The sequence below is a fragment of the Homarus americanus genome, unplaced genomic scaffold (genome assembly GCF_018991925.1).
Source record: "Homarus americanus isolate GMGI-L3 unplaced genomic scaffold, GMGI_Hamer_2.0 scaffold42643, whole genome shotgun sequence".
In the NCBI taxonomy this organism is placed as follows: domain Eukaryota; kingdom Metazoa; phylum Arthropoda; class Malacostraca; order Decapoda; family Nephropidae; genus Homarus; species Homarus americanus.
Genome location: NW_024747582.1, coordinates 1,665,736 through 1,693,084, shown reverse-complemented (window position 1 = coordinate 1,693,084; position 27,349 = coordinate 1,665,736). Strand labels below are relative to the sequence as shown.

General features: G+C 41.6%; 1 protein-coding gene and 4 non-coding genes across 5 annotated transcripts; 3 read left to right on the top strand and 2 right to left on the bottom strand.

Moving 5' to 3' along the window:
- Positions 1–7,963: 7,963 nt before the first annotated feature.
- Trnap-cgg lies at positions 7,964–8,035 on the bottom strand. Its single transcript has one exon. It is a non-coding gene; the product is annotated as a tRNA-Pro (tRNA).
- An 80-nt stretch (positions 8,036–8,115) lies between these two features.
- Trnap-agg lies at positions 8,116–8,187 on the bottom strand. Its single transcript has one exon. It is a non-coding gene; the product is annotated as a tRNA-Pro (tRNA).
- Positions 8,188–9,211: 1,024 nt separating this feature from the next.
- Trnap-agg lies at positions 9,212–9,283 on the top strand. Its single transcript has one exon. It is a non-coding gene; the product is annotated as a tRNA-Pro (tRNA).
- Positions 9,284–9,516: 233 nt separating this feature from the next.
- Trnap-ugg lies at positions 9,517–9,588 on the top strand. The gene has a single exon. It is a non-coding gene; the product is annotated as a tRNA-Pro (tRNA).
- A 10,612-nt stretch (positions 9,589–20,200) lies between these two features.
- LOC121879738 (probable proline--tRNA ligase, mitochondrial) lies at positions 20,201–26,274 on the top strand. Its single transcript, XM_042386505.1, has 8 exons — positions 20,201–20,438; positions 20,720–20,897; positions 21,410–21,483; positions 21,954–22,084; positions 23,031–23,161; positions 23,846–24,036; positions 24,519–24,734; positions 25,438–26,274. Exons 1-8 carry the CDS (start codon positions 20,277–20,279, stop codon positions 25,729–25,731), a joined length of 1,377 nt encoding a protein of 458 aa, XP_042242439.1. The 5' UTR covers positions 20,201–20,276; the 3' UTR covers positions 25,732–26,274.
- The last annotated feature ends 1,075 nt before the right edge of the window (positions 26,275–27,349 follow it).

Sequence of the window (27,349 nt, the reverse complement as noted above, 5' to 3'; positions counted from 1 at the left end):
CTATCATAAGGAACATATCCAATACTGAAGTAGTCTAAATGCAATGAAGTATGTACTGTATGTATGTACTGCACTAATGACAATTCCTATGACATTTTCTGCACGTCGTAGACTTATTTTGCTCTAAACTTTTATCAAGTTTGGTGAAAAAATCTTGAGAATATTGTGTAATGCGTTGTAATGAAAAACTACTATCAGACAGACAGACAAGCAGACAGACACACGAACAGATATGTGAAAAGCAAGCCTGTAGTTCCCTTCCGGTGAAATTGGCACGGGAATATATATAGTGTTAAGAAATACAGTTCATCTTAAATTTACAAACAAGATAGCCAAGATGCCAACAGGCGTGAACAGTCAATAGTCAACGAAAATTCATCAGTTGGGGTTTCCTGTAGAGCCATTTTCTCTACTCCATCTCTCAGAAAATGGAATTCCAATCAGTGTCTCCGGGGCAGCTATCTCACCAGCATCTCACATTACTTTTTCAACCCATGTAGGGGTCTGGACGAAAGCCCACGTGCCTGTGTACCTTTATCTTAATTTATTATTCTTACACATTCTACATCGATCAAGAGCTTAGACATTCCATTCAATAATTCATTGCGTGTTTTATTTATTCCCAGTAATCAATTATATGTTTTCACTGTCCTCGTAATTTGTGTGAATTTCAAACCAAATGTTAGGTTATGTGGCAATAGAAAATATTCCATTTTTACCATTAATAAGTGAGAGCTGTGCCACAAGTTCCTGACAGTTAAACTAAAATGAAAAACAAAATAAATAATCTGACTGACATTGTTACTCACGGAGTGACAGAAGCAGTGCGAAAAAGGTCCCTTTGTTGAAGGCAACGCAATTTATTATAGTATTTACTTTTGAGGAAAAAGTAAGTCTAACACGCCCTTCGTCAGCCCTAAAAGGTAAAGCAACACGTGAGGAAATTGACTTTTATATCAAATGATAAAAATGAAAATGTAAACTATCACGAGTGACTGGACGATGACGTCAACACAATTTGTCCACACTCAAATGCTTCAGACTTGCCACTGATGATCTACTTTCTGTCGTTGGATTACAGCTTAAATATAATAAATTTATTTACTTCAGGAAAGAATAAATGGGTCAAGCTAATGATATATGACCTTGAGTAAATATACACCAACCTCATGACTATGCTACAGGTATAACGTCGCCGACTTAGCTTAGTGCTGTAACTATATAGTAGGCAGCTACCAAACAGGGAGGTACTACCCTGGGAAGATATTGGAAGCATAATGTGTAGTCTAATGGTAGACCCTGCTGCTATATGTGACCAAGTCCCAGGTTGACTTCTGCCTCATTTACACACAATTGCTGGGTCTCAATTGTTTCTCTTACTTGGACAACACAACAAACATATTGTTTCTCACTGTTTATTTATTTATTTCAGGTATTATTATTATTGTTGTTGTTACCATTTTTATTTTATTATTATTATTTTTGTATTTTTTATTAAATTTTATTTATTTTGAATTATTATAATTATTACTTCCCCAGGCCCCGATGAGAGTCATGACCTGTGCCCGGGTGGGCTAGTCTCAAAAAAAAAAACAAAATTCTGCTTCATCCCAAAGTCCAGACAGGAAAAAGCTCACAAACCACCTATTATAAGGGAAAGGGGTTAGGAAACTCCCGAACTTCAATTCCTTATAGATAAATGCACATGAATTTCTAGATCAATTTAACAGAAAATGTATCAAGAGTGAGTCACGTACCCACATTGTGTACTGATGACTATTTACACACCTACTCACGCCTTCGTTAGAGACTTTATTTTACTGGACTGTATGTATTCCTGCAGGCATCAACAAAACATCTTTTCACCAGTTTTGATATTTTGCCACACGCCGCATTTTTTTCGCGTGTTGCCTTTCAACTCTGCGGCCTTGTTTGGAGAGCGACTTCCTATTTTTACGTGTCCCTTTTCAAACATGAGAGCGATTGAGAACTAAAAAAAATAGAAAGCCTGTAGTGCTTACGTGCATAGACTGCAGGGATGGACGGGCCACACGCTGATTTTTTTTTTTTTTTAAACAAGGAATCTATTCTTTGTGTGTTTTCACAGTATATACAAACCGTATACCTCAATTCCTACAAAAAAATATATTTATTTCAAGTTTTCGAACTTAACAAAACATTTATCACATTACACGTTTACCAGTTTGATTACATTATACAGTATTTGTTGGCCGAAAAGTTCCCTTGTTTACAATGAAGGTTTGAACTGCATGCGTTTACCACTTTGATGTCACTTTTTTCAGTGTATCTTGCTGTCCAAATTCTTGCTAACTCTCGCAAACTATCACCCACGGTTTTTCTTTCCTGCCAACAAGAATGATTTAAAAAATGAGTAAACAAATCGCTTGAACACTGCCATTTCTTCCTCGCTGTTAGAGCTTCACGAGGCACATTTACCCCAGGCATATTTCCTAACCACGCTCGAGAGTTTGTCCTCATCCCAGAAACACTCTTAGATCCCCCGGTTTTATTACGTGAATATATAAAACAATCAATAGGTTACGGAGTTATTCAAGTAAAATATGTGCATGTTACAGTATTGTCAAAGCTGGTTCGACATACCAGACAGACGTGGACTTCCCCGGATAACAAGAGCTGACCCGGGTAAATGAATATTGTAGGTGGGACGCGTTAGACCTCCACCTGTGCCACAAAACAACCTGATTTACCATAAAACTTTCTTGTTTGAGTTGGCAATTTACATATGTCAAAAAAGACAATATTTTTTCCTGGTTCAGACTGGTCGATATACGTTTACTGGTCAGGACTCAGGTCTGTCTTTAGGCAGCACACAGTAAACAACGTCAAGCCTCCTGAAACATCTCAGGTTACATTTTGTTTAATTTTAATTCAATAATAATCGTCACCTATATTGTTCCTTGACGATGTACTGTATGGTATAATTACCACAAATGCGAAATAGTACAGTATATTTTTACTTAAGAGACTATAACTGTAATCAACTAATTTTGGTAAAATTCCCATAGTTTTTTCAAAAGTAGCTATCAAATGTCTCCCAACATAAAGGTGAAAGAACAAGGTACACATATTCACAGAAGATAATAAGGTAAGCCTAGAGAATAAATATTTCTATTGTCAGGACGTGAAAACCCACCTATTTAAACTCCAACATGAAGAACGATAGCTTATTTACCTAAGAACTAAGACGCAGAAACAGTATAATAAATCTAAAATCGTCACATAAACTGAAATAATTAACTTTTCATTTTCACAATATAATGTTCTTTCATAAAGTAATAAAAAACTAATAACTAATACCTCCTAACATTGGTCGTCACTAGGCTATGCGGAAGCTTAGCAACGTCACACAAACCCGCCACTGTATTGCACTCCCTCCCTTTACTGAAACCCTGATAATGCAACAGACTTTATATCGGGTTTACACCGTCAGAAATTAGTTTGTTAATAATGTTAATTACTATCACGAAAACGCGGGAAAACCTGATGCCTAATTTTTTTATATAAACATTCTTTTTCACGATATGCCAACCTCTCCTGCCGATACTTGCACAATGCTCATACAAGATAAGATTGTAAATGATATCACCCAGGCTTTTATTAAATCATATGATTAATCTAGTCTTAAATTTTGATCAGCTGTTATACGAGTCACAGTTGTGTTCCCTACATTAACACCTCCTTCATTTAACAAATCCTGTACACAATAATCACCTCTTATGACAACAGTTAATTACTCTTGGTAAGGCACCTTGGATCGACAGCATAGAATCAACACATCAAACTAATTGTAATAATTTTCTAACCTACGCTATAAAGACCCAACAAACCTAACCCACGCAATGCAGACCCAACAAACCTAATCTAACCTAACCAAACCCACGCTATGCAGACCCAACAAACCTAATCTAACCTAACTAAACCCACGCTATGCAGACCCAACAAACCTAACTCTAGCCAAACCACGCTATGCAGACCAACAAAACCTAGTCTAACAAAACCCACGCTATGTAGACCCAACAAACCTAGTCTAACCAAACCCACGCTATGCAGACCCAACAAACCTAACCTAACCAAACCCACGCTATAAAGTCCCAACAAACCTAGTCTAACTCTAAACCAAACCCACGCTATGCAGACCCAACAAACCTAATCTAACCTAACCAAACCCACGCTATGCAGATCCAACAAACCTAACCAAACCCACGCTATGCAGACCCAACAAACCTAATCTAACCTCACCAAACCCACTATGCAGATCCAACAAACCCAACCAAACCCACGCTATGCAGACCCAACAAACCTAATCTAACTCACCAAACCCACGTTATGGAGACCAACAAACCTAACCAACCAAACACACGTTATGCAGACCCAACAAACCTAACCTAACCAAACCCACGCTATGCAGACCCAACAAACCTAATCTAACCAAACCCACGCTATGCAGATCCAACAAACCTAACCTAACCAAACACACGTTATGCAGACCCAACAAACTCTAATCTAACCAAACCACTATGCAGACCCAACAAACCTAACCTAACCAAACCCACGCTTGAGAGACCAACAAACCTAATCTAACCAAACCCACGCTATGCAGACCCAACAAACCTAACCTAACCAAACCCACGCTATGCAGACCAAACAAACCTAATCTAACCAAACCCACGCTATGCAGACCCAACAAACCTAATCTAACCAAACCCACGCTATGCAGATCCAACAAACCTAACCCAACCAAACCCACTATGCAGACCCAACAAACCTAACCAACCTAACCAACCGTAGCCCAAATACATCAAATTCTAACTCAGTTGTTGAGTCTAGAATTATGCTGACACCTTCAAATAAATAAATGTGAAACTACTTGACGGCAGCGGTGGAAAAAAATAAGAAATTCATAATGCAATTTGACGAGCGTTAATAAAATGAAAAAAAATAAACATAATTATTTAATATCAGTTTGGTGGCGAATCATTTAATACCAGTACCGTCTAGTATATTGATTAAATATATAAACTAAATATAATGAGTTTAAGAATTTAAGTCCATGGTAATAATATAATTTTAGTAGAAATTTTGAACCGGTGGGTGAATTAGGACCGACATTCAAACACTAGCTTAATAGTACTAACCTAACCTAACATAAACCTAACCAAACATAAACCTAACCTAACATAAACCTAACCTAAGCCTAACCAAATATAAACCTAACCTAACATAAACCTAACCTAGCCTAACCTAACATAAACCAAACCTAACCTAAGCCTAACCTAACATAAACCTAACCAAACATAAACCTAACCTAACATAAACCTAACCTAACATAAACCTAACCAAACATAAACCTAACCTAACATAAACCTAACCTAAGCCTAACCAAATATAAACCTAACCTAACATAAACCTAACCTAGCCTAACCTAACATAAACCAAACCTAACCTAAGCCTAACCTAACATAAACCTAACCAAACATAAACCTAACCTAACATAAACCTAACCTAACATAAACCTAACCTAACATAAACCAAACCTAACATAAACCTAACATAAACCTAACCTAACCTAAACCTAACCAAATCCTAATTTAAGTATATAACTAATTTAAGACTGAAGGATATCTTGTATAAAATAATAAATTCGGTCAATATATAGAAAATTACATCCAATAATTCCAAAGATATTATAAGTAAAATATTATCCTTATATCACAGTCCAATCAGTAATTTCTTCATATTATCGTAGAAATACTTAATATTTCCTTACTTCCAAGAGAAAAGTTTGTCTTTATGTTAGTTATGTCTTCAATTGACGTAGAAATTACAGTAGGCAGTTAGTTTGCGAGACAGTACCTTCCTCCTCAACGTCTGGTGAAGCTCTGGACAAATGGCGGGGTTTTTTCTCGGTTTGATTTGGGCGCGATATGTGGTGGTGGTGGTGGGTAACGTGACTAATTTTCGAAATATTTAAATGTTAATTATTTATATAGATATTTATGCAGATAATTATTGATATTCAATTTTGTTTTCAATTAATTTAATTATCCTCTACGAATTATATTTATTTGGAAGCTATACACTTTTTTAGATAATTTAGCCCAAGCAGCTGTAACGCGTTCTCAAGTCGGTTAATGTTAAATTTATAGCGCAAACAAGAACAAATATTACTTAGCAAACCTAACCATAATTACCAAGGATTGTAAGGTTAGATTAAGTTAGATTTCGGTCTTTTAAAAAAAAAAGTGTATGGGTCAGCAGTAGTGTTCGTGGTACTTTTTAACATTCTCCTCCTTGACTTTTTCGTGATAGTTTTGGGAGGGAATTAAACCTTCCTCCCAGATTATGATGCTACAAGTAATTGTGATTTATTTTTAATATTTTTAACAACGATTTTCCAATCTCTTTTATTGTAATACCAAATTTTTATAAGAAAAAGCATTAATGAAAACATTTGCTGATACATTTCGCATTATTCAAGAGATGGGAATACATTACCCACCAGCATTGTTTATTATACTCATTAGCAAGAAACAGCAGAATTAACTTTCCATTAACAATTTAACCACAAATTTACTGAACTCTTGTTGGGTTAAATTAACACATATAAGATCTATTTCCTTGTGAGTTCTGTCTTGATATATGAATTTGTATATATACAGTATATGCATATTAATGTGTTTGGACAATTCTGAAGCTGTTTTTCCATTCATATTTTATTAAGTTTAACTGTTTGTTCCCATAGGCTCCATGAAGTTATTATTATAGAGGTATTTATCTCTCACTCTTATGATGTTTGTCAGGTTTTTGATGCCAACGTCTTGATATAATCCGTATTTACATAATCTCTTACATATGAAATTTATATTTTTTTCTGAATAATTTATTTATCTCGTGTGGTTGTGTTGTCATTTAGTTAAGACATAGAGGTGATAACAGTAAAGTCGATGGGATATTATTAATGTGTTAAATATATATAATTATTAACTAAAGTCTCCGGTACTTAATTTAGGCTAAACTAACGTATTTATAATTAATTAAAGTTTTCTATATAAGGATTTTAAGACAACCAGCTGGTAAGAGTTGGTAATCCTCTATCGTAGTGGAAAATAAATAATACTTCACTCTTGTTCCCGGTCATATCTTCCTTGATATAAGATTTCTTTAACATAATTTTAACTGATTGTGAGTCTTTTTTATTCATTTTAATAAAGGTATATATCGTTAATGGTGATTATAATGCTCGTATACATAATAGATATAACATAAAGGTTGGAAGTGTTATTACTGAACTAGACTTAGACCGTTATTACTACTACTACCACAGGAATTCATGGTCGTTTATGTCGCTAAAAACAAACACTATGACGGAAATCTAACATACAAAATTATTATTGAATTATGTCTGTGTGATGTAAAAATTGCAAGGAAAGTATCAGCCGTTCAAAGCGCTACATCCACTCTGGCAATATGGCAATAGTTCACCTGTTGTAGTACAGTACATTAAACATTAGACCTGATATTCGAATCCCGTTTGCAATGTTTCTATGAATATCAATCATTGTTTTATATGTTATATTTATAAATTACAGAGGGAAGTGATAATGTGAGGATGTATCGTGAGAGTTGTGTTATGTGGTAATATATTCAGTAGGGGCTTTGGTTATGATGTGTGTGTGTGTGTCTGTCTCGTGTACGGGGATGATATAGATAAGATGTGTAGCTGTGTGACGTGTGTATGTTATCTAGTGTGTGTGAAGACCGTAAATACAAACATTCAGATGCCCACACACACAGGTCCTATCTATATCGAGTGTGTGTATCCCTGTAAAAGGTCTTGTGTGGGATTTGAACTTGGACTTTCTGTAGTACTGACAACACGTCAAGACTGTGTCCATCATGGCATGTGTAGGAACCATAAGAAGGGCCTGTCCGGGAGTTGAACCCGGGACCTCTCGCACCCGAAGCGAGAATCATACCACTAGACCAACAGGCCTTATTTAATATAGAGTTAATTACACTATGTTACTTTAAATGGTATGTACAGATTTACAAGTTGTACAGTAAAAGTAACTCGGGCCTGTCCGGGAGTTGAACCCGGGACCTCTCGCACCCTAAGCGAGAATCATACCCCTAGACCAACAGGCCGCTGATTAAGAAAAGATAAACAAAGCTATAATATTGTGATAAGGGGGTGAGGGCCTCGTGAAGTGTAAGTGGATCAACGATGAGAAGTGACCCCACAAGTGTGTCAGGTCCTCTGGTTACTGCACCACCTCGGGCCGCTTGTTATTGTCTGGGGTATACAGTACGCTACAGTGTAACTACTTTAGTCTACTTTCATCGTGTCTATAGTCTTCAACTTAACTTCCCGCCACCTTTGTTGCCACTGAGTGTTGCTATTGATAATGTTAACTACACCATTTCAACTCTAATAATAGTGTTTTCCAGGTGAAAGTTGGTGTGTCAGCGGTAACAGGTGTATCTCTCAGTCTTTACCTCTTGACCATGTACTGGGTCCTACACCTGACACAATGTTAACCAGAGATGACACCACCAAACAAGGCGGGTATCTCCCTGTGCTAACACTACACAATAAAGTCCATAACAAGTAACAAAGAACAGACCAACTTTTTTAATCGGACAAATATGAAGCTTTAAGAAAGAAGACATGATAATATACAGTACAGTACTTAATGTTAGCAGTATTCTTTACCAATTGCTACTATGTCATTTCACCTCCAGTGCACTATTACATGATATTACTGCAGGCCCTTGTTTCATTTGTTTGTACAGCCGTAAACAAGACACTACTTATACATTCCTGACATTCTTGACTGAGCCTTACATCTAATACTTGTTTGCATCTCTCTGTGTTGTTTACAAACACAACTGACCACAAGAGCCTCACCTATAGGTTACACACAGAACACAAAGGAATGTTCCCTTCAAGTTACCGAGACACGCCACAACAAATTACTCCTCGTTAAGTGTAATAATGAACAGATGTATTCTTTTACTTTGTGCGTTAAAGGGAGGGACGGGACGGGGCCGGGGGGAACAGCTGTGGACTGTGCGAGTGTCACTTAGCTCCTCTGGCACCCGGTGAGGCAGGGAGACGCCTCAGCACCCAGTCAGAGTTACTATGTGTTGTACTTTCATTATTATAAGTGGCCTGTTGGTCTAGGGGTATGATTCTCGCTTAGGGTGCGAGAGGTCCCGGGTTCAACTCCCGGACAGGCCCAAGATGCTTTTAAAATAAAGAATAGAAAAGTATCTTTATGATTCAGCTTTTACTTAGAGATGTTAACAATTGCAGTGGTAAGTTAGGTAACGGTTTTTATATTATTTATAAGTGAAGTTCTCCCCACAGCCACATGTCTTGAGTCCACTTCCCAAGGAGAACTATCCTTATCATGAGATACGACGAACTGTTAATGATGAAACTATTTCACATTTATCTTAAACCATCACAGCGGCCTGTTGGTCTAGGGGTATGATTCCTGCTTTGGGTGCAGGAGGTCCCGGGTTCAAATCCCGGACAGGCCCGTAAATGTTTTTGATGTTTATTAACTTTACAACGACGACATTGACTTCTGATAAGCTAAATTGTTTGGTATTACTTGTTATTTCTATAAGTTTTACCACATTTGATATTCTTGAGTGTGTGGTGTGTGTGTGTGTGGCGTGTGAAGGGTGTGTGTAAGCATGTGTCTGTACTGTGTGAATTGGGTGTACAGGAGTTTGAGAGGTGTATCTGAGTGGGTGTATATGTGTATATTTGTATATATGTTTGTATATATAGTATACATTGATAGGCTGGATGGATATGGGTGAGGCTTTAACACAATAAACAGATTCCTGTATAAACCTAACCTAACCAATCCTAACCTCACCTAACCTAACCAATCCTAACCAAACACTCCACCCCCCTCCATCTCCACCACAGTTGCTTAGCCTCCCTGATCCACGTTTATCCATATTTACATCCTTTATCCTAGTTCTATCTTCTCCCTCCTTATCCTAATCCTAGCTACCCCCCCTCCTCCTCCTCCTCCTCCCCCCTTTCTACCCCTTATACTAGTAGAGGAGTTGTCAATAGCGCTAGTGTGGTGGTAGGTGATGCTAGTGTGAGGTCAGGTAGTCGTATCGCCGTATCCTCATATAAGTTACTGGTGCTAAACGACCATAAAAACGACGTGTGGATGAAATATGACGACCCAACGACCTCACGACCTCTGGGGGTGAACGCTCCGTTAAATATCCAATAAGTGCTGCCAGATATTTCACCAATAACACCACTACACCATTGAACAGAGTACATATCGATCAGAGTACATATTGACTAGAGTACAGATTGACCAGAGTACACATTGATCAGAGTACATATTGACCACAGTACAGATTGACCAGAGTACAGATCGACCAGAGTACATATTGGCTAGAGTACAGATTGTCCAGAGTACACATTGATCAGAGTACATATTGACCACAGTACAGATTAACCAGAGTACAGATCGACCAGAGTACATATTGACTAGAGTACAGATTGACCAGAGTACATATTGACCAGAGTACATATTGACCAGAGTACATATTGACCAGAGTACATATTGACCAGAGTACATATCGGTTAGAGTACACATTAACCAGAGTACACATTGGCCAGAGTACACATTGACCTGAGTACACATTAACCAGAGTACACATTGACCCTAATAAACCCAGAATAAACCCAAATAAACCCTAATAAACCGTAATCAACTCAAATAAACCCAAATAAACCCAAGTAACCCTAATAAACCCTAATAAACCCTAATAAATCCCCCAAATCTGACTACTGTATTGGGATTAGGGATCGAGCACCAGTCATAATAGTTTGGTTATGTAAGACTGTGGCCAATTAGGTCTGTGGGCTCATTTGACCTCTAATCACCAGCAAGCTAACAGCCCACAGTTCATGACCCCACACTGAAGAGGAAGGTAGTTAAACCTGGTATTAACACCTATTATTACTTTCTCCAATTAACAGTGAATGGCAGTGTAAGCTTGACAGGGAGTCGTTACCTCACTCATGGTAGTTTACTCCTGCTGTGGGTAGTAGAGGAGGAAGGTGGTGCGGTGGAGTGTGGTGGGGTTGGGGGTGAGGTGGGGTGGGGTGGGGGTTGGGGTGAGGTGGGGTGGGGGTGGGGGAGGTGGGGTGGGTGGGGTTGGGGTGGGGTTGGGGTGAGGGTTGAGGGTGAGGTGGGGTGGGATGGGTTAGGGGTAAGGTGGGGTGGGGTTATGTGGTGTAGGGTGGGGAAATATGGCAGCTCCATGCTTCCCGCCTCTGCTGACGGCTGTGTAAATATTTCAATGTGATTCTGATATTTTAAAATGGTAGTTTTTGCATGATGTAATATTACTGACACGTAATTAGTCTTAGTATGCCTTATTGTGGGTAAAAATAAGTATATATTAAATGCATCCTCCGAAAGCATTAATTTACTACCAGAGTTTAATAGTTAATTCATGTATAATACTTCTGATAAACTTCCTACATACTTAGGTTTGAAATAATGAATGTATGTATCTTTATATAATTTAGCTAAATATCTTTCTCGTCAGAAACGGTCATCCCAACGATTATGAATAAACTCATTTAGAAATGCATCATTACTTCAAAACGAAATCGGACAGACGCGCTGGTATAAATAACTAATGTGGTTTTACTTGGTGTTCATAAGTGGCTTGTCGGAAACTTGTTAAAAAATTGTTAGGTTAGAAAATAACAATTCTCTGCTGGCTTCTAAAATGCCCACCAAAGCTGAAACAATTTGTGTTTTATTAAAGCCTCGGCGCTCTAAATGACTCTTAAATGAAAGCACTTAAAACACATGTTTCAGCGCACAAAAAAAAAGTTTTCGAGTCATTGATGTACAGCATGTGAAGCGAGGATGAAATATTGTCTACAACCTGGTCACTTTTTACAGCAGTATGAAATGTGACAAAAAACACGATTAAAAAAGAAACGAACATGACACACGAACGAGGATAAACAGAGAGACAGACCATTGACAGTGTTGCATGAAGGTTGTAATGTAAGTGTTGGGGCGGCGTGTGTGTGGAGGGAGGCAAACACAGCGCCAGTAACACGGGTTGAAAGAGACCAGCAAGTGATGTTTACTGCCGCCCGTCCCTGTTGTAAGCCGCCCACTGATCACCCTCCCTCACCCCACACCCTACTGTAAGCCGCCCACTGATCACCCTCCCTCACCCTCTCCCTCACCCCACACCCTACTGTAAGCCACCCACCGATCACCCTCCCTCACCCCACACCCTACTGTAAGCCGCCCACTGTCACCCTCCCCTCACCCCACACCCTGTAAGCCCCACTGATCACCCTCCTCCCCACCCCTACTGTAAGCCGCCCACTGATCACCCTCCTCACACCACTACTGTAAGCCGCCCACTGATCACCTCCCTCACCCCACCCTACTGTAAGCCACCCACTGATCACCCTCCCTCCCCACCCTACTGTAAGCCGCCCACTGATCACCCTCCCTCACCCCACACCCTACTGTAAGCCACCCACTGATCACCTCCCTCACCCCACACCTACCAAGCCACCACTGATCACCTCCCTCACCCCACCCTGTAAGCCGCCCACTGATCACCCTCCCTTACCATCTCCCTCACCCCTCTGTAAGCCACCCACTGATCACCTCCCTTACCATCTCCTCACCCCACCTACAGCCGCCCACTGATCCTCCCTTACCATCTCCTCCCCCTACTGGCCACCGCTAGTCACCCTCCTTACCATCTCCTCACCCCACACCCTACTGTAAGCCACCCACTGATCACCCTCCCTCACCCCACACCCTACTGTAAGCCACCCACTGATCACCCTCCCTCACCCCACACCCCTACTGTAGCCGCCCACTGATCACCCTCCCTCACCTCTCACCCCACCTACTGTAAGCCACCCACTGATCACCCTCCCTCACCCCACACCTACTGTAAGCCACCCTGATCACCCCTCCCCTCACCCCACTACAGCCCATGATCCTCTCCCTCACCCCACACCCCTACTGTAAGCCGCCCACTGTCACCCTCCCTTACCATCTCCCTCACCCCACACCCCTGTAAGCCACCCACTGATCCTCCCTTCCCATCTCCCTCACCCCACACTACTGTAAGCCACCCACTGATCACCCTCCCTCACCCCACACCCTACTGTAAGCCGCCACTGATCACCCTCCCTCACCCTCTCCCTCACCCCACACCCCTACTGGCCACCACCCACCCTCCCTCACCCACCTGTAGCCACCCACAGTCCACCCTCCCTCACCCACCCCTGTAAGCCACCCACTGATCCTCTCCCTCACCCCACACACCCCTGCAAGCCGCCACTGATCCCCTCCTACCATCTCCCTCACCCCACACCCCTACTGTAGCCACCCACTGATCACCCTCCCTTACCATCTCCCTCACACCCCTACTGTGGCCACCCACTGTGCCCTCCCTCACCTCCCTCACCCCACACCCTACTGTGCAGCCCACTGATCACCCTCCCTTACCATCTCCCTCACCCCACACCCTACTGTAAGCCACCCACTGATCACTCTCCCTCACCCTCTCCCTCACCCCACACCCTACTGTAAGCCACCCACTGATCACCTCCCTTACCATCTCCCTCCACACCCCTACTGTAAGCCGCCCACTGATCACCCTCCCTCACCCCCTACTGGCCCCACTGATCACCCTCCCTCACCCCACACCCCTACTGTAAGCCACCCTGATCACTCTCCCTCACCCCACACACCCTACTGTAAGCCACCCTGATCACCCTCTTCCACCATCTCCTCACCCCACACCCTACTGTAAGCCACCCACTGATCACCCTCCCTCACCCTCTCCCTCACCCCACCCCTACTTGCCACCCACTGATCACCTCCCTCACCCACACCCTACTGTAGCCACCCACTGATCACCCTCCCTCACCTCCACACCCTACTGTAAGCCGCCCACTGATCACCCTCCCTTACCATCTCCCTCACCCCACACCCTACTGTAAGCCACCCACTGATCACTCTCCCTCCTCTCTCCCTCACCCCACACCCCTACTGTAAGCCACCCACTGATCACTCCTCACCCACACCCCACTGCTGTAAGCCACCCACTGCCTCCCTCACCCCACACCTACTGTAAGCCTGTCCTCTCACCCCACACACCCTACACGTCAGCCGCCCACTGATCACCCTCCTTACCATTTCCCTCACCTCCCTATGTAAGCCACCACTGATCACCCTCCCTTACCATCTCCCTCACCCCACACCCTACTGTAAGCCGCCCACTGATCACCCTCTCTACCATCTCCCTCACCCCACCTACTGTAAGCCGCCACTGATCACCCTCCTTACCATCTCCCTCACCCACCCTACTGTAAGCACCCACTGATCACCCTCCCCCACCATCTCCCTCACCCACACCCCTACTGTAAGCCGCCACTGATCACCCTCCCTCACCCCACACCCTACCTTAACCGCCCACTGATCACCCTCCCTCACCCCACCTACTGTAAGCCGCCCACTGATCACCCTCCTCACCCCACACCCCTGTAAGCGCACTGATCACCCTCCCTCACCCCACACCCTACTGTAAGCCGCCCACTGATCACCCTCCCTCACCCCACACCCTACTGGCCGCCCACTGATCACCTCCCTCACCTCTCCCTCACCCCACACCCCTACTGCCAGCCACCCACTAATCACCCTCCCTCACCCCCACCCCTACTGCTTAAGCCACCCACTGATCACCTCCCTCACCCCACCTGCCAGCCACCACTGATCCTCCCTCACCCTCACCCCACACCTACTGTAAGCCGCCCACTGATCACTCTTCCTCACCCACACCTACTGTAAGCCACCACTGATCACTCTCCCTCACCCCACCCCACTGTAGCCGCCCACTGACCACCTCCCTCACCCTCACCTCACACCCTACTGTGGCCACCCACTGATCACTCTTCCTCACCCCACACCCTACTGTAAGCCACCCACTGATCACTCTCCCTCACACACCCTACTGTAAGCCGCCCACTGACCACCCTCCCTCACCCCACCTCACACCCTACACCACTGATCACCCTCCCTCACCCCTCTCCCTCACCCTACTGTAAGCCGCCCACTGATCACCCCTCCCCTCACCCACCCTACTGTCAAGCCGCCCACTGATCACTCTCCCTCACCCCACTGACACCCACTGATCACCTCCTCACCCTCACCCCACACCCCCTACTGTAAGCCGCCCACTGACCCTCCTCACCCTCCACCTCACCCTACTGTAAGCCACCACTGATCACTCTCACCACCCCTACTGTAAGCCGCCCACTGATCACCTCCCTCACCCCACCCCTACTGTAAGCGCCTGATCACCCTCCCTCCACCCTCCACCCTACTGTAAGCCGCCACTGATCACCCTCCCTCACCCTCACCTACTGTAAGCCGCCCACTGACCACCCCCTCCCTCACCCTCACCTCACACCCCCTGTAAGCCACCCACTGATCACTCTCCCTCACCCCACACCCCTACTGTAAGCCACCCACTGATCACCCTCCTTACCATCTCCTCACCCCACCCTACTGTAAGCCACCCTGATCACCTCCCTCACCCTCTCCCTCACCCCACACCCCTACTGTGCAGCCGCCCACTGATCACCCTCCTTACACCATCTCCCTCACCTCACACCCCTACTGTAAGCCACCCACTGATCACCTCATATCTCCCTCACCTCACACCCTACTGTAAGCCACCCACTGATCACCCTCCCCACCATCTCCTCACCCCACACCCTACTGTAAGCACCCCACTGATTCCCTCCCTCACCTCACCTCACACACCCTACTGTAAGCCACCACTGATCACCCTCCCTCCTCTCCTCACCCCACCTACTGTGCCGCCCACTGATCACCCTCCTCACCTCTCCTCACCCCCCACCCTACTGTAAGCCACCCACTGATCACCTCCTCACCCCTCCCCTCACCCTCCCTCCCCTACTGTAACCCTCATGATCTCTCCACTCACACTGCACAAGCCGCCCACTGATCACCCTCCCTCACCCTCTCCCTCACCCTCACCACCCTACTGTAACCCGCACTGATCCTCTCCCTCACCCCACCCTACTTAAGCGCCCACTGATCACCCCTCCCTCACCCTCTCCCTCCCTCACCACCCTACTGTAACCCGCCTACCATGCAGGAATAACTAGCTACAGTACCTGGAAAAACCTGCATTGTTAGGTAATGGTTACACTACAGGGGTATAAACTCTTCTCAGACCAGACCCAAGAGGGAATCGGACCCGGCATCACATAATGCAACCTGAGTCTCTTTTCACTGATCAGTTAGCCAGTTACTCAGTTAACCAGTTACTCAGTTAACCAGTTACTCAGTTAACCAGTTTCTCAGTTAACCAGTTACTCAGTTAACCAGTTTCTCACTTAACCAGTTATTCAGTTAACCAGTTACTCACTTAACCAGTTATTCACTTAACCAGTTACTCACTTCACCAGTTACTCAGTTAACCAGTTTCTCACTTAACCAGTTACTCAGTTAACCAGTTACTCGCCAGTTACTCAGCCAGCCAGTCTGCCACACCAGAGTACAGACTGGGTACAAAATAAAACAGTGGCAGTGAAAAATATCCTACTAAGCATATTATAAATTATACATGTAAACACAAGATATATTCAACCTAATGTTCAAATTATTCATATTAAATGTTGGTGGTAATGATGTTACACAAACTACAATTTGAATACAGATACTTTTATAAACTGCGCCAGACTTGTGATAAATATTCATGAATTTTCCAGCAGCACACGAGTTCACTTGCATTAATAATAATAATAATAATAATACCAATAATAATTGCTGTTACATTTATTTTACTAATATTATTATTATTATTATTATTATTATTATTATTATTATTATTGGCTAAACTGGGGGATCTCACAGCCGACGTGTTATTTGCTTTTATGTTTATATTCTTACGATATTTCATCAGTGAATTTTTATATAAATAATAATTTTATGGAAATTTCTTCGTTTGGTAAATAATTAGACGAATAGGCGCACACTTGCCAGATGCTTCTGGTGTCATTGTACAGGGATACCTAGTGACAGCACAAGGATCCCGCTTCTTCTTTCAAGGAATAAACGATTGAAGTTGAAATTGAATTGAATACGCGCACACTACATTTTGCCATTCTCGGCGGTGGTGGGGCGGTACTCAGCCAATCATATGCCACGCAAGCCCCGTAGTTTTAATTGCCCAATCCTCTCGTCCTCAGTGCAGGAACGACTCTTACCTGCGGGTTCTTCGTGTAAGAGGGATGGGTGATTAACCTCCGGGCGTAAGCCGTGGTGGTCTACTTATACTGTGTGAGGGACCGTAGCAATAAATATTCCTCTTACCTGAAGATGTAAAAATGTATATATCTGTCAGACTGAAGCTTTACACTGAAATAATGTACAAAAAAAAATATCATCAATGTTATACTGAGACTATCTGAACCATTTTTGTTTATTTGGTATCAAAGGGAAAGGATTTATACTGACACCAAAGGGATGTTAGGCGTGTGGGCCCACTTTCCTTTACACCGTGTGGGTATCTCTGCATATGGGACTGTAAGTGTAAGACACCTTTATGTATAATAAATTAATAAAACCTATTTAGAAATAACTAAACCACTTTCAATGCAATAAATTATATAATAAACATCTTAACGTATAGATATAAATAGCAATAGTTGAGTGTATAATGTTGGGTGAGGTGCGAGGAAGTATAATACTTGTAATGATTAGTTTGCAAGAAAATGTAAAGAGGTTTTAAATAAGTTATATCATGACTGGTGCAGCAAAATGTAGCTGGTGAAAAAGGCTCTTCCCTCGTCGCTGAATTTGATTTACATGTTATCACTTCAACCCAGACCCGAGTGAACCAGAGGACTTCGTCAGGTTTAAAAAAAATTCGTTTTGAATTTCCTACAAGTTTTTGATCGCTGTGTATTAATAAAAAAAAATTATTAAAAAAAAACCACGAACAATATATCATTTCCACATTGTCTAAAGCGAAAATGATGTAGAATTCTAAGATGGTAATTGAAGTGAGTTGTTAAGTGTGAGAATTACTTGAGAAAACAGGGAGAAGGAATATATAATACAGAGGGCAGGGTCTCTCAGGCGGGATTAGGTGGTGCATGAGGGGCCGAGGCAGCTGGTGCATGAGGGGGCCGAGGCAGCTGGTGCAGGAGCCAGCTGTTCCACCTCCTGCTCCAGCTGTCACTGCACCAGAATCCTATTTCATTCCTGAGCCTTTACTATCGGTTATTATGTGCTGTGCGTGTGGTGATGGTGTGATGATGAGTGTAGTGAGAGTGTGGTGATGATGGTGAAGTGGTGAGGGTGTGGTGGTGGTGAAGATGTGAGGATGTGGTGTGGTGGTGGTGAAGTGAGGTGTGTGGTGATGAGTGAGTGAGGGGTGTAGGTGTGGTGGTGAGATGATGAGGGTGTGGTGATGAGTGTGAGGGTGTGGTAGTGTGGTGTGGTGGTGTGAGAGTGTGAGTGATGATGGTGAAATGGTGAGGTGGTATGAGGGTGAGGTGTAGTGTGGTGTGGTGAGAGAGGTGGTGATGAGTGTAGTGGGGTAGTATGTGGTGTGAAGTGGTGAAGGTGGTGATGTGTGTAGTGAAGGTGTAGTGTGGTGGTGGTGGTGGAGTGGTGAGGGTGTGGTGATGATGGTGAAGATGTGAGGATGTGGTGATGAGTGTAGAGATGGTGTAAGTGGTGATGGTGGTAAGGTAGTGAAAGTGTAGTGTGATGAAAGGTGATGACGGTAATGATGAACGACCTCCCTCTCTCTCACGTGGATTATGGTAGTGGTGGTAGTGGTTGGTGTGGTTCATGGTAGTGGTGGTAGTGGTTAGTGTGGTTCATGGTAGCGGTGGTAGTGGTTAGTGTGGTTCATGGTAGCGGTGGTAGTGGTTGGTGTGGTTCATGGAAGTGGTGGTAGTGGTTGGTATTGATCATGGTAGTGGTGGTGTGGTTCATGGTAGTGGTGGTAGTGGTTGGTATTGATCATGGTAGTGGTGGTGTGGTTCATGGTAGTGGTGGTAGTGGTTGTGATGATCATGGTAGTGGTGGTGCGGTTCATGGTAGTGGTGGTAGTGGTTGTGTGGTTCATGTTAGCGGTGGTAGTGGATCATGGTAGTGGATGGTGGTGGTGGTGTGGTTCATGGTAGTGGTGGTGGTGGTTGGTATTGATCATGGTAGTGGTGGTAGTGGTTAGTGTGGTTCAGGTAGTGGTTGGTATCGATCATGGCCAGTGGTGGGTGTCATGGTAGTGGTGGTGTGGATCATGGTAGTGGTGGTGTGGTTTAGTAGTGGTGGTAGTGGTTGAGTATCGATCATGGTAGTGGTGGTGTGGATCATGGTAGTGAATGGTAGTGGTGGTGTGGTTCATGGTAGTGGTGGTAGTGGTTGGTATTAGTGGTGGTAGTGGTTAGTGTGGTTCATGGTAGTGGTGGTAGTGGTATGGTAGTGGTGGTGTGGATCATGGTAGTGGTGGTGTGGATCATGGTAGTGGTGGTGTGGATCATGGTAGTGGTTGGTGTGGATCATGGTAGTGGTGGTAGTGGTTGGTATCGATCATGGTAGTGGTGGTGTGGATCATGGTAGTGAATGGTAGTGACGTCAGATATATATAAAGTAAATATAAAATAATAACATAATATATTGAGATTATTTTTCAGGAAGGAAAAATCCGATTAGTTTTCTTTTGAGTGTGGCAAAGAAAACGACTCTGGTTTAATGGTAATCTAAAGAGAAATGATGGATCCCTGTATTTTATTAATTTAATTATATCATAGGGTTTATAACTTTATTTATTACAACATAGGAAACATTTAATACACACAATTTACTAGAATTTATCACTAAAAACATAGCACTTTATTTTTTACAGTTCTACCACAAAATGATATTATAACATTCTCAGGGTTTATTTTTAATAGAATAGAATAAAATCTGAATTAACTATTATAATTTAATTAATAGGAAAGTAAATTGAGGAAAATTTGGTTAATAATTATGATAGGAAATTTCTATCTTAAGTTCGGACGGATTCTATGTTGGGTTCAGGTGCTGGTGTATGGAGCCTCCCAGACCCTGTGGACTATATTACTCCTATTAACTATGACAAAAACGATACAGTTCATCATACGTCATGGAAAATATAGACATTTATTATTTTGTCGGAGGATCCATCAGTATACGGTGTCAGAACTGTTTCAGCCTCTACATGTTAGACCCAAAGATGCCATAGTGAAGGAGGAGTCAACTTCTCTCTCCCAGAAGGTATCTACCTCTCCTACCATATTTATCTACCTCTCCTACCTTATTTATCTACCTCTCCTACCTTATTTATCTAACCTAACCTAACCTAACCTAATCTAATCCTAACCTAACCTAACCTAACCTAGCCACAGAAACCTAACTAGGGGGTGTCACCTCCCTTCCTGATAGGGGTTAAATTCCTAATATTCTCCAGATGACCAAAACTATAATAATACTAATTTGTTTGATATATACAGGTATTTACTGTCCTTAATTCTCTGATACTATATTATGTCTTACAGCTGTTGGTGGACTGTGGTGTAATAAACTGCAGGAGTAATGGGATGTTTGCCTTGTTACCTCTAGGCCAACGAGTCATTACCAAGTTGATGAAGGTTATTGATGAGGAGATGAAGCTTGTTGGTGCACAGAAGATGTTGTTACCTTTACTCACTAGTGGTCAGCTGTGGAGAGCAACAGGTATGGTATTAACATGGAATTATCTGTCTCTTGTCTTCCCCTTCACTCCCACTTACTTATGGTGACTTAAAGGAAATAAAATCCTTGATTATTATATTTTAGGTTGTATTTATACAGTAGTATGAATTTAGGTAACTTCTCTGTGTACTGTACTCTAATAAAGAAGTTCACTGATGAATGAACATCTTTATCGTGTAAGGTGGAGTCCACACTGATAGTTTAATAATTTTGTCATTAATGGTGGTACTGTACTTTAGTGTGTTGTCATATGAGATGTTTTTAACCAACAGTCATAAAGGAAATAATTGACTTTGGACCTGTGGACATCCTCTGTATGATGTCATATGGGAAGCATTTTCAGTTGTACTTTATTTTATTTTTATTAATAAAATAGATTTAAGGATTAGGTTTTAGAAAATCAATATTTCCATTTGCTTCTGGGAGTCTTACCATCATTAGTAAGGATCATATACTTTACCGTAGGTTGATGTAATATTTATTGTGTTTTAAAGGTCGCTGGGAATCAACTGGTCAAGAGTTAATGAAGGTACAAGACCGACATAATAAAGATTATGTACTAAGTCCAGTAAGTAGAAGACCCTTGTTAATATGAACCTTATGTCTGTGTTTAGGGGGTAGATGAAGACTGAGTCGAGCTCGGAACACCCTGGAGGTAAAGCTGTGAGACATTGATTAATGTAAGCTTTAATTTATTCCCATGTAAAAGGTTTTGAATTTTCATCACTCATGCCTGAAATTATAGCCAAATATTTTATGTTTTCAGGAAAACTTTAATATTAGTGGAAACAAGTATTAACTTGTTTTCCATATGATCAGGCCTGGTGTTGTGAGATATTTCTCTTGTGTCTGTTGAAATAGATTTACAAATTTGGGGTTAACTTAGCTTTTGGCTTCACGAGTTCATGGGTCTGTACACCATACAGGCAATGCCAGGTTCTGTCTGTGAGTTACTTGATACCTGTATGCCTCACAAGCCTCTCATTCAACTCTTTGTTCATAAAACTGGATTTTACTTTTCAAACCTCATTTTTCCAGACCCATGAGGAGGCAATAACAAACTTGGTGTCAGAAGTATATCCACTTTCACATCGACAACTACCCCTGAGCCTCTACCAGATCACAAGCAAGTTTCGTGATGAGATGAAGCCACGCTTTGGTCTGTTAAGGTGTGAGATGTGCAGCTGTTACCCAATAATATGTTCCAATAACTGCTATTATATAAACCACAAACTTAGAGGTAAAAACAAGGCTGCTATAGAACCAGAACTATGAATGATGCTTATATGTTACTAAAGTTCATCAGGCAATGTTCACTCACTGGTAGATTGTCCGGGCTTCTTACTCATGAAAATTCCCATATCTATGATCAAAGGTATTTAAGAAGAATTGTTTGGTTGTCAGAGGATTAATTAATCTGTTTAACACTTTTTTGTGTGTCTGTACAAAGAAATCTTTTACAGGGGACCCCCCAAGTTTGCGGATTTTTATTTCGCGGTCCTCTTTTCTTCATGTGTGACGCCCTGGATGTACCCAAGAATGTCTGTGGGTAGTTTTCAAGTTGCTGGCATTTGTGTTGCTGGGACAGGGAGCCATTTGTTCTAGAGACAGTAATTTCCTTTACCTGTCTACACACACACACACACACACACACATATGCAATACAGGTAAAAGAAATAATTGTCCAAAGGGCAAACACATAAAAGGAATATACACAAGTAAAAATGTTATTCGCAGATTTGGCTATTCGTGGCCATTTTGAGAACTTAACCCCTGCTAATTTGGGGGCCCCCCTGTATATTGGATGTGCCTGAAACTAGGTGCACTGCTTAGTTTTAGACACAAGTTGTTGAAAGGTATAATCACATACAGTACCTCATTTGGTTTATAATACAATGTGCAATTTTATATATATTTTAAGACAGTAAATTATATATGGGTAATGAGTTGTTAAAGTGCATTAGACTGTCTGAAATACATAAACCGTACAGTATTGGATTTGTAGAAGGTAGGTAATCTTGTCATCACAGTTTTCTAATACAGTACAGTATATTAGTTAAATACATCTACAAAAGTATAAGTTTTAAGTACTATAATATTTTTTTCAATTTCCAGATGCAAGGAATTCATGATGAAAGATCTCTACACTTTTGACAGTTCAGAGGAAGCAGCAGTTACCACCTATAATAAGATATGTGGCGCCTACGACAGAGTTTTTCAAAGAATTGGTGTTCCGTTCTTAAAAGGTCTATGTTCATGATCTTTTTCTTGTAAATGTGTTAGTTACACTTTCGATAATCATACATTCATTAACATAATGTTTTTTGTTATATATCAGAGTATAGTTTTCATACTTTAATATGGCACTTGCACTAATAAGACAGTTAGGTGTAATAAATTGTTTTGGGTTAGATAAATAATGTCCAGCTGGGTCTTAGTAATATACAATTGAAAGCATATTTTTACAGTGACACCTGACAGATTCTCACAGGTCACAATGAATAGAGGATTGACTGAGGGAAAGAATAACAAGTAATCTGGTTTCCTTCTTTCTTCCCTTTAGTGGGATTATAAAGTGGCAGGAACTTAAAGAACTCACAGTAGTTTGTATCACATGAGTCTACAAGAGGGTTTTGGCATATGGCCCGAAGCCCCTCTGGTACTGGAGACACGTACAGTAATGGATCACTTGGCGTCAAATCCTTAACCCTGATTCTATTGAGTGGGAGCAAAAAGAATTATCTCAGTCTATGTTATATCAAGGCCCTGTGGTGTTGGAAGACTCTGCCAGGGGTGATTTAGAGTACTGGATCCTATAAGTCACTCAGGTCATCGTTTTGGTCATACTGTACACTGGGATTTAAGTTTTTAATCTTGTAATTGAGAGCTGAGTTAGAGTTAAGAGTTCTGACAACACTTTATTTCCACAGTTGCCGGGGACTGTGGTAACATTGGTGGTAGTTTCTCACATGAATACCATTACCAGGCGGCAATAGGAGAAGACACTCTGCTACTTTGTGAGGCTTGTGGTGTTTCAACCAATGCTGAGCTGGTGACGAACTCTGATGATGCTTCCTGTGACAAATGTGGTAATCACATGACTAAGACAGCAGGAATAGAGGTACTGTACTGTGTGCCATGTTCCTGTTATTTTCTCTTTTCATTGATCACATGGATTATGTAGTATAGTATTTATGACTGATTATGTATATCATTGAGAAAATTTTTGTACAACTAAAAAAGTTTAATTTGGATTTTAATTGTAGAATGAAAAATCTGTCGAGTACTATGTGAAAGTGGAGAGCTTATATGTTTTGAATGTACACAGTAATTACTAGCAAAATTATATATATTAACACATAGTTTCATGTAACTGTCTAAAAAAAGTATGTATGCAATGATTTGGTAAATATACAGAGATACAAGTTTAGTCGTCTATATAAATTGTGGTTGGCTTGTACACAAATGAGGATAATTTGGTACAAAAGGCCAAGATGGTAAATATTATTCTGTGGACCAACCATACATCAACAGTTTACAGATCATGCATTTCTTCTTTATCGTATAATGGTGATTCATATTTCAATGTTTTATTTGTCATAGGTAGGACACACCTTTCTCTTGGGAACAAAGTATTCTGGACCACTGAAAGCTTCTTACCAGAATGAGAAGGGTAAGCCGGAGCTGCTCCAGATGGGGTGTTACGGCCTTGGAGTCTCCCGTATTATGGCAGCAACAGTGGAGGTACTGTCTCAGGGGGACTGTATCAGATGGCCTTGGGTCCTGGCACCATTCAAAGTCTGTTTAATTAGTCCAAAGGTAAGAGCATAATAAGGTGGATGCTGTACTGTAGCTCTCTATGTTTTGAATGAAAGTAACATTGTAATTGAATTATTTGGATTAATAGAACTGTCAACATTTTGTATATGAAATAAGTCCAAATCTAGTTATAAAGCCATGAATAACACAAAAGATTGTTGTTGAATAAGGTAAACTTAAAGTTTTGGAGGCATTACTTTATGAAATCTTGTACAGTATATGTAAAAATTACTTTTTTATTTCTAGTGTGATTCAATTGTATAAATTATCATGATGACTGTAATAGTATCCTCTGGAATTAATTTTTTTATAGATTAAAAGTTGTTATATACATCAAGATTCATAATAAAAAGTAAGAGGTGAAATACTGCATTTAGTGCTACTATAGTGCACAGTCTACATAATGTTTAGGTTAAGTCAGGTTAAGTTAGACTAAAGATATCTTTGTAGACCGCATGCTATAGTATCACCAATATTTCCCTCTATGCCTTGTGGGTGTTTGAGTTTCATCTAGTGACATATAACACCACATAACACATACTGGGGCCTGAGTGTATTATGAGAGCTATCATGGTAAAGGGCACCAGGATCACCCTTCCATATATGCAGATTTTTTCTATTTGTTAAGTTGTTGACATTAATAACCTTATGAATATTTAATTATTATATATTTTTATCTTCTTTATTTCTCTCTCCGTGACAGAAAGGAAGTAAGGAAGCGAGTGCTGTGTCTTGGGTGGCTCACTTAGCTGACGTCATCAGTTCTATACCAGGTTTTGAAGATGATGTAATAGTAGACGACAGAGACACACTCACTATTGGGAAACGTGTGATGAAAGCAAAGGAAGCCGGATACCCCTTGATTATTGTTGTGGGGAAGGCAGCGTGTCAAGATATACCGCTGTTTGAAGTTATTAATACTAAAAACAATGACTCACAGATTTTGTCACATAAACTCTTGAGTGGATATTTAAGAGAAATATCAAGGGAACAATGATATTATTTATATGAAGTTTAAATGTATATAGTTAATTTTTATACAAGTTTACATTGATTCTGTATGAGGATAGACACTGCTGGTATAGAAATGATGCAAGACTAAATTCTATCAACAGCTTGTAAATTTTGTTGAACAGATGGCCATTATCATAATATGTGGAGTCCACTTATACTGTACTTTCAGAGGTTAACAGTTTAGGACAGTTTCCCTTCATATGGAAAGAGGTTAAATGAAACACAAGTTTGGCAAGATACCTAACAGACAACTTTTGGACAAATACTGTGCCATCTTGTGTAACTTCAGCAGTCATCTGTATTTACTGTGTTGAGTGGATTTGTAAAGTTGTGTCATTCCTGAACATTGTTTATAGTGGACAGATGGTGGTGTGGTAGTGAAGGAAACATGACAATGAGTCGCAGCTTTAATATTGATTTCGGGAATAAACCTCCATCTCCTGGTCATATTTCCTTTACTACCACACTACCATCTGTCATTTCTGTCAGTCTTTATATTAATTTACAATCAATAAAATTTTGTAAATATAATGTTTTGGAACCTTATACAATTATATATTAGCTTTTTACTTTACTTTTATCCTCTTCGCCACTGATCGGCTTGTTAGCCGCCCGGGCGATCGGTCACGTCTCTGTCACGCACTGTTGACAAATACTGGACATGCACCGGCTCCTGAATGTACCTGAACCCACTCTAGTGTTAGTAAAGTCTTGTCTTGAAAGAGCTCACACTCGGTGCCGTCACAACACTCTGGTAGATTGTTCCAAGAGTTTACAACCCTCACTCCGAAAAAGTTTGCCCTCACAGTTTTCTGGACTTGCAGCTTCTTCAATCTTGAGCTGTGACCCCTTGTGGGGCGAGCGTCCGCCAGCTCCAAGTAAGGACACTCAACTGAGTAGTGCCCCCTGAGATGCTTATACACCTCAACTATGTCTCCCCTTGCCCGTCTGTAGTATAAGCTAGGCAAGTTCAGGTGCTCCAATCTCTCAGGGTAGCTGAGGTGCCGAAGTGCAGGCACCAGTCTGGTGGCCCTCCTTTGAACATTTTCAACCAACTGACAGTCCCTAGCGGTTTGAATTTTCTTGGTGGACAGTGGACAAGTCAAGAACATCAATAGCGACCCTGAAAATTGTGTCCTGGGTTGGAGTCCTGGCTTGGGACACTCTGAGAAGGGTGTCATCCAGTGTGACCCCTACCAAATGTCACAAGTTCCCTCCTGCACCAACACTGGATAATATAGTTCATAACAAAGTAATAGACAACTGACCAACTACCTGCATATCTAGTGAGCTGGTAAGTGGTGAAATGATAAAATAACATAGGTATTTGGTTTCATCATGCTCCCCCTCCTCACCCCAGAGTCCTTAGAGGATGACACAACCATACTCAGTCCACCCAAACTTTTCCTTCCCTGCACTTTGTTCATAATAAAATTACTCTACATGTCTTAAGTGTGTGGTTAACTGTTTGATACATGAACATGTGACTAGACATGAAAATTAAGGGCTGGTAAGTTGTGAAATGATGGGTATGATAATTGATAGGACTGGATTAGATAACTACAGTACTTATACAGTATATATTGCATTCACTGTATGTA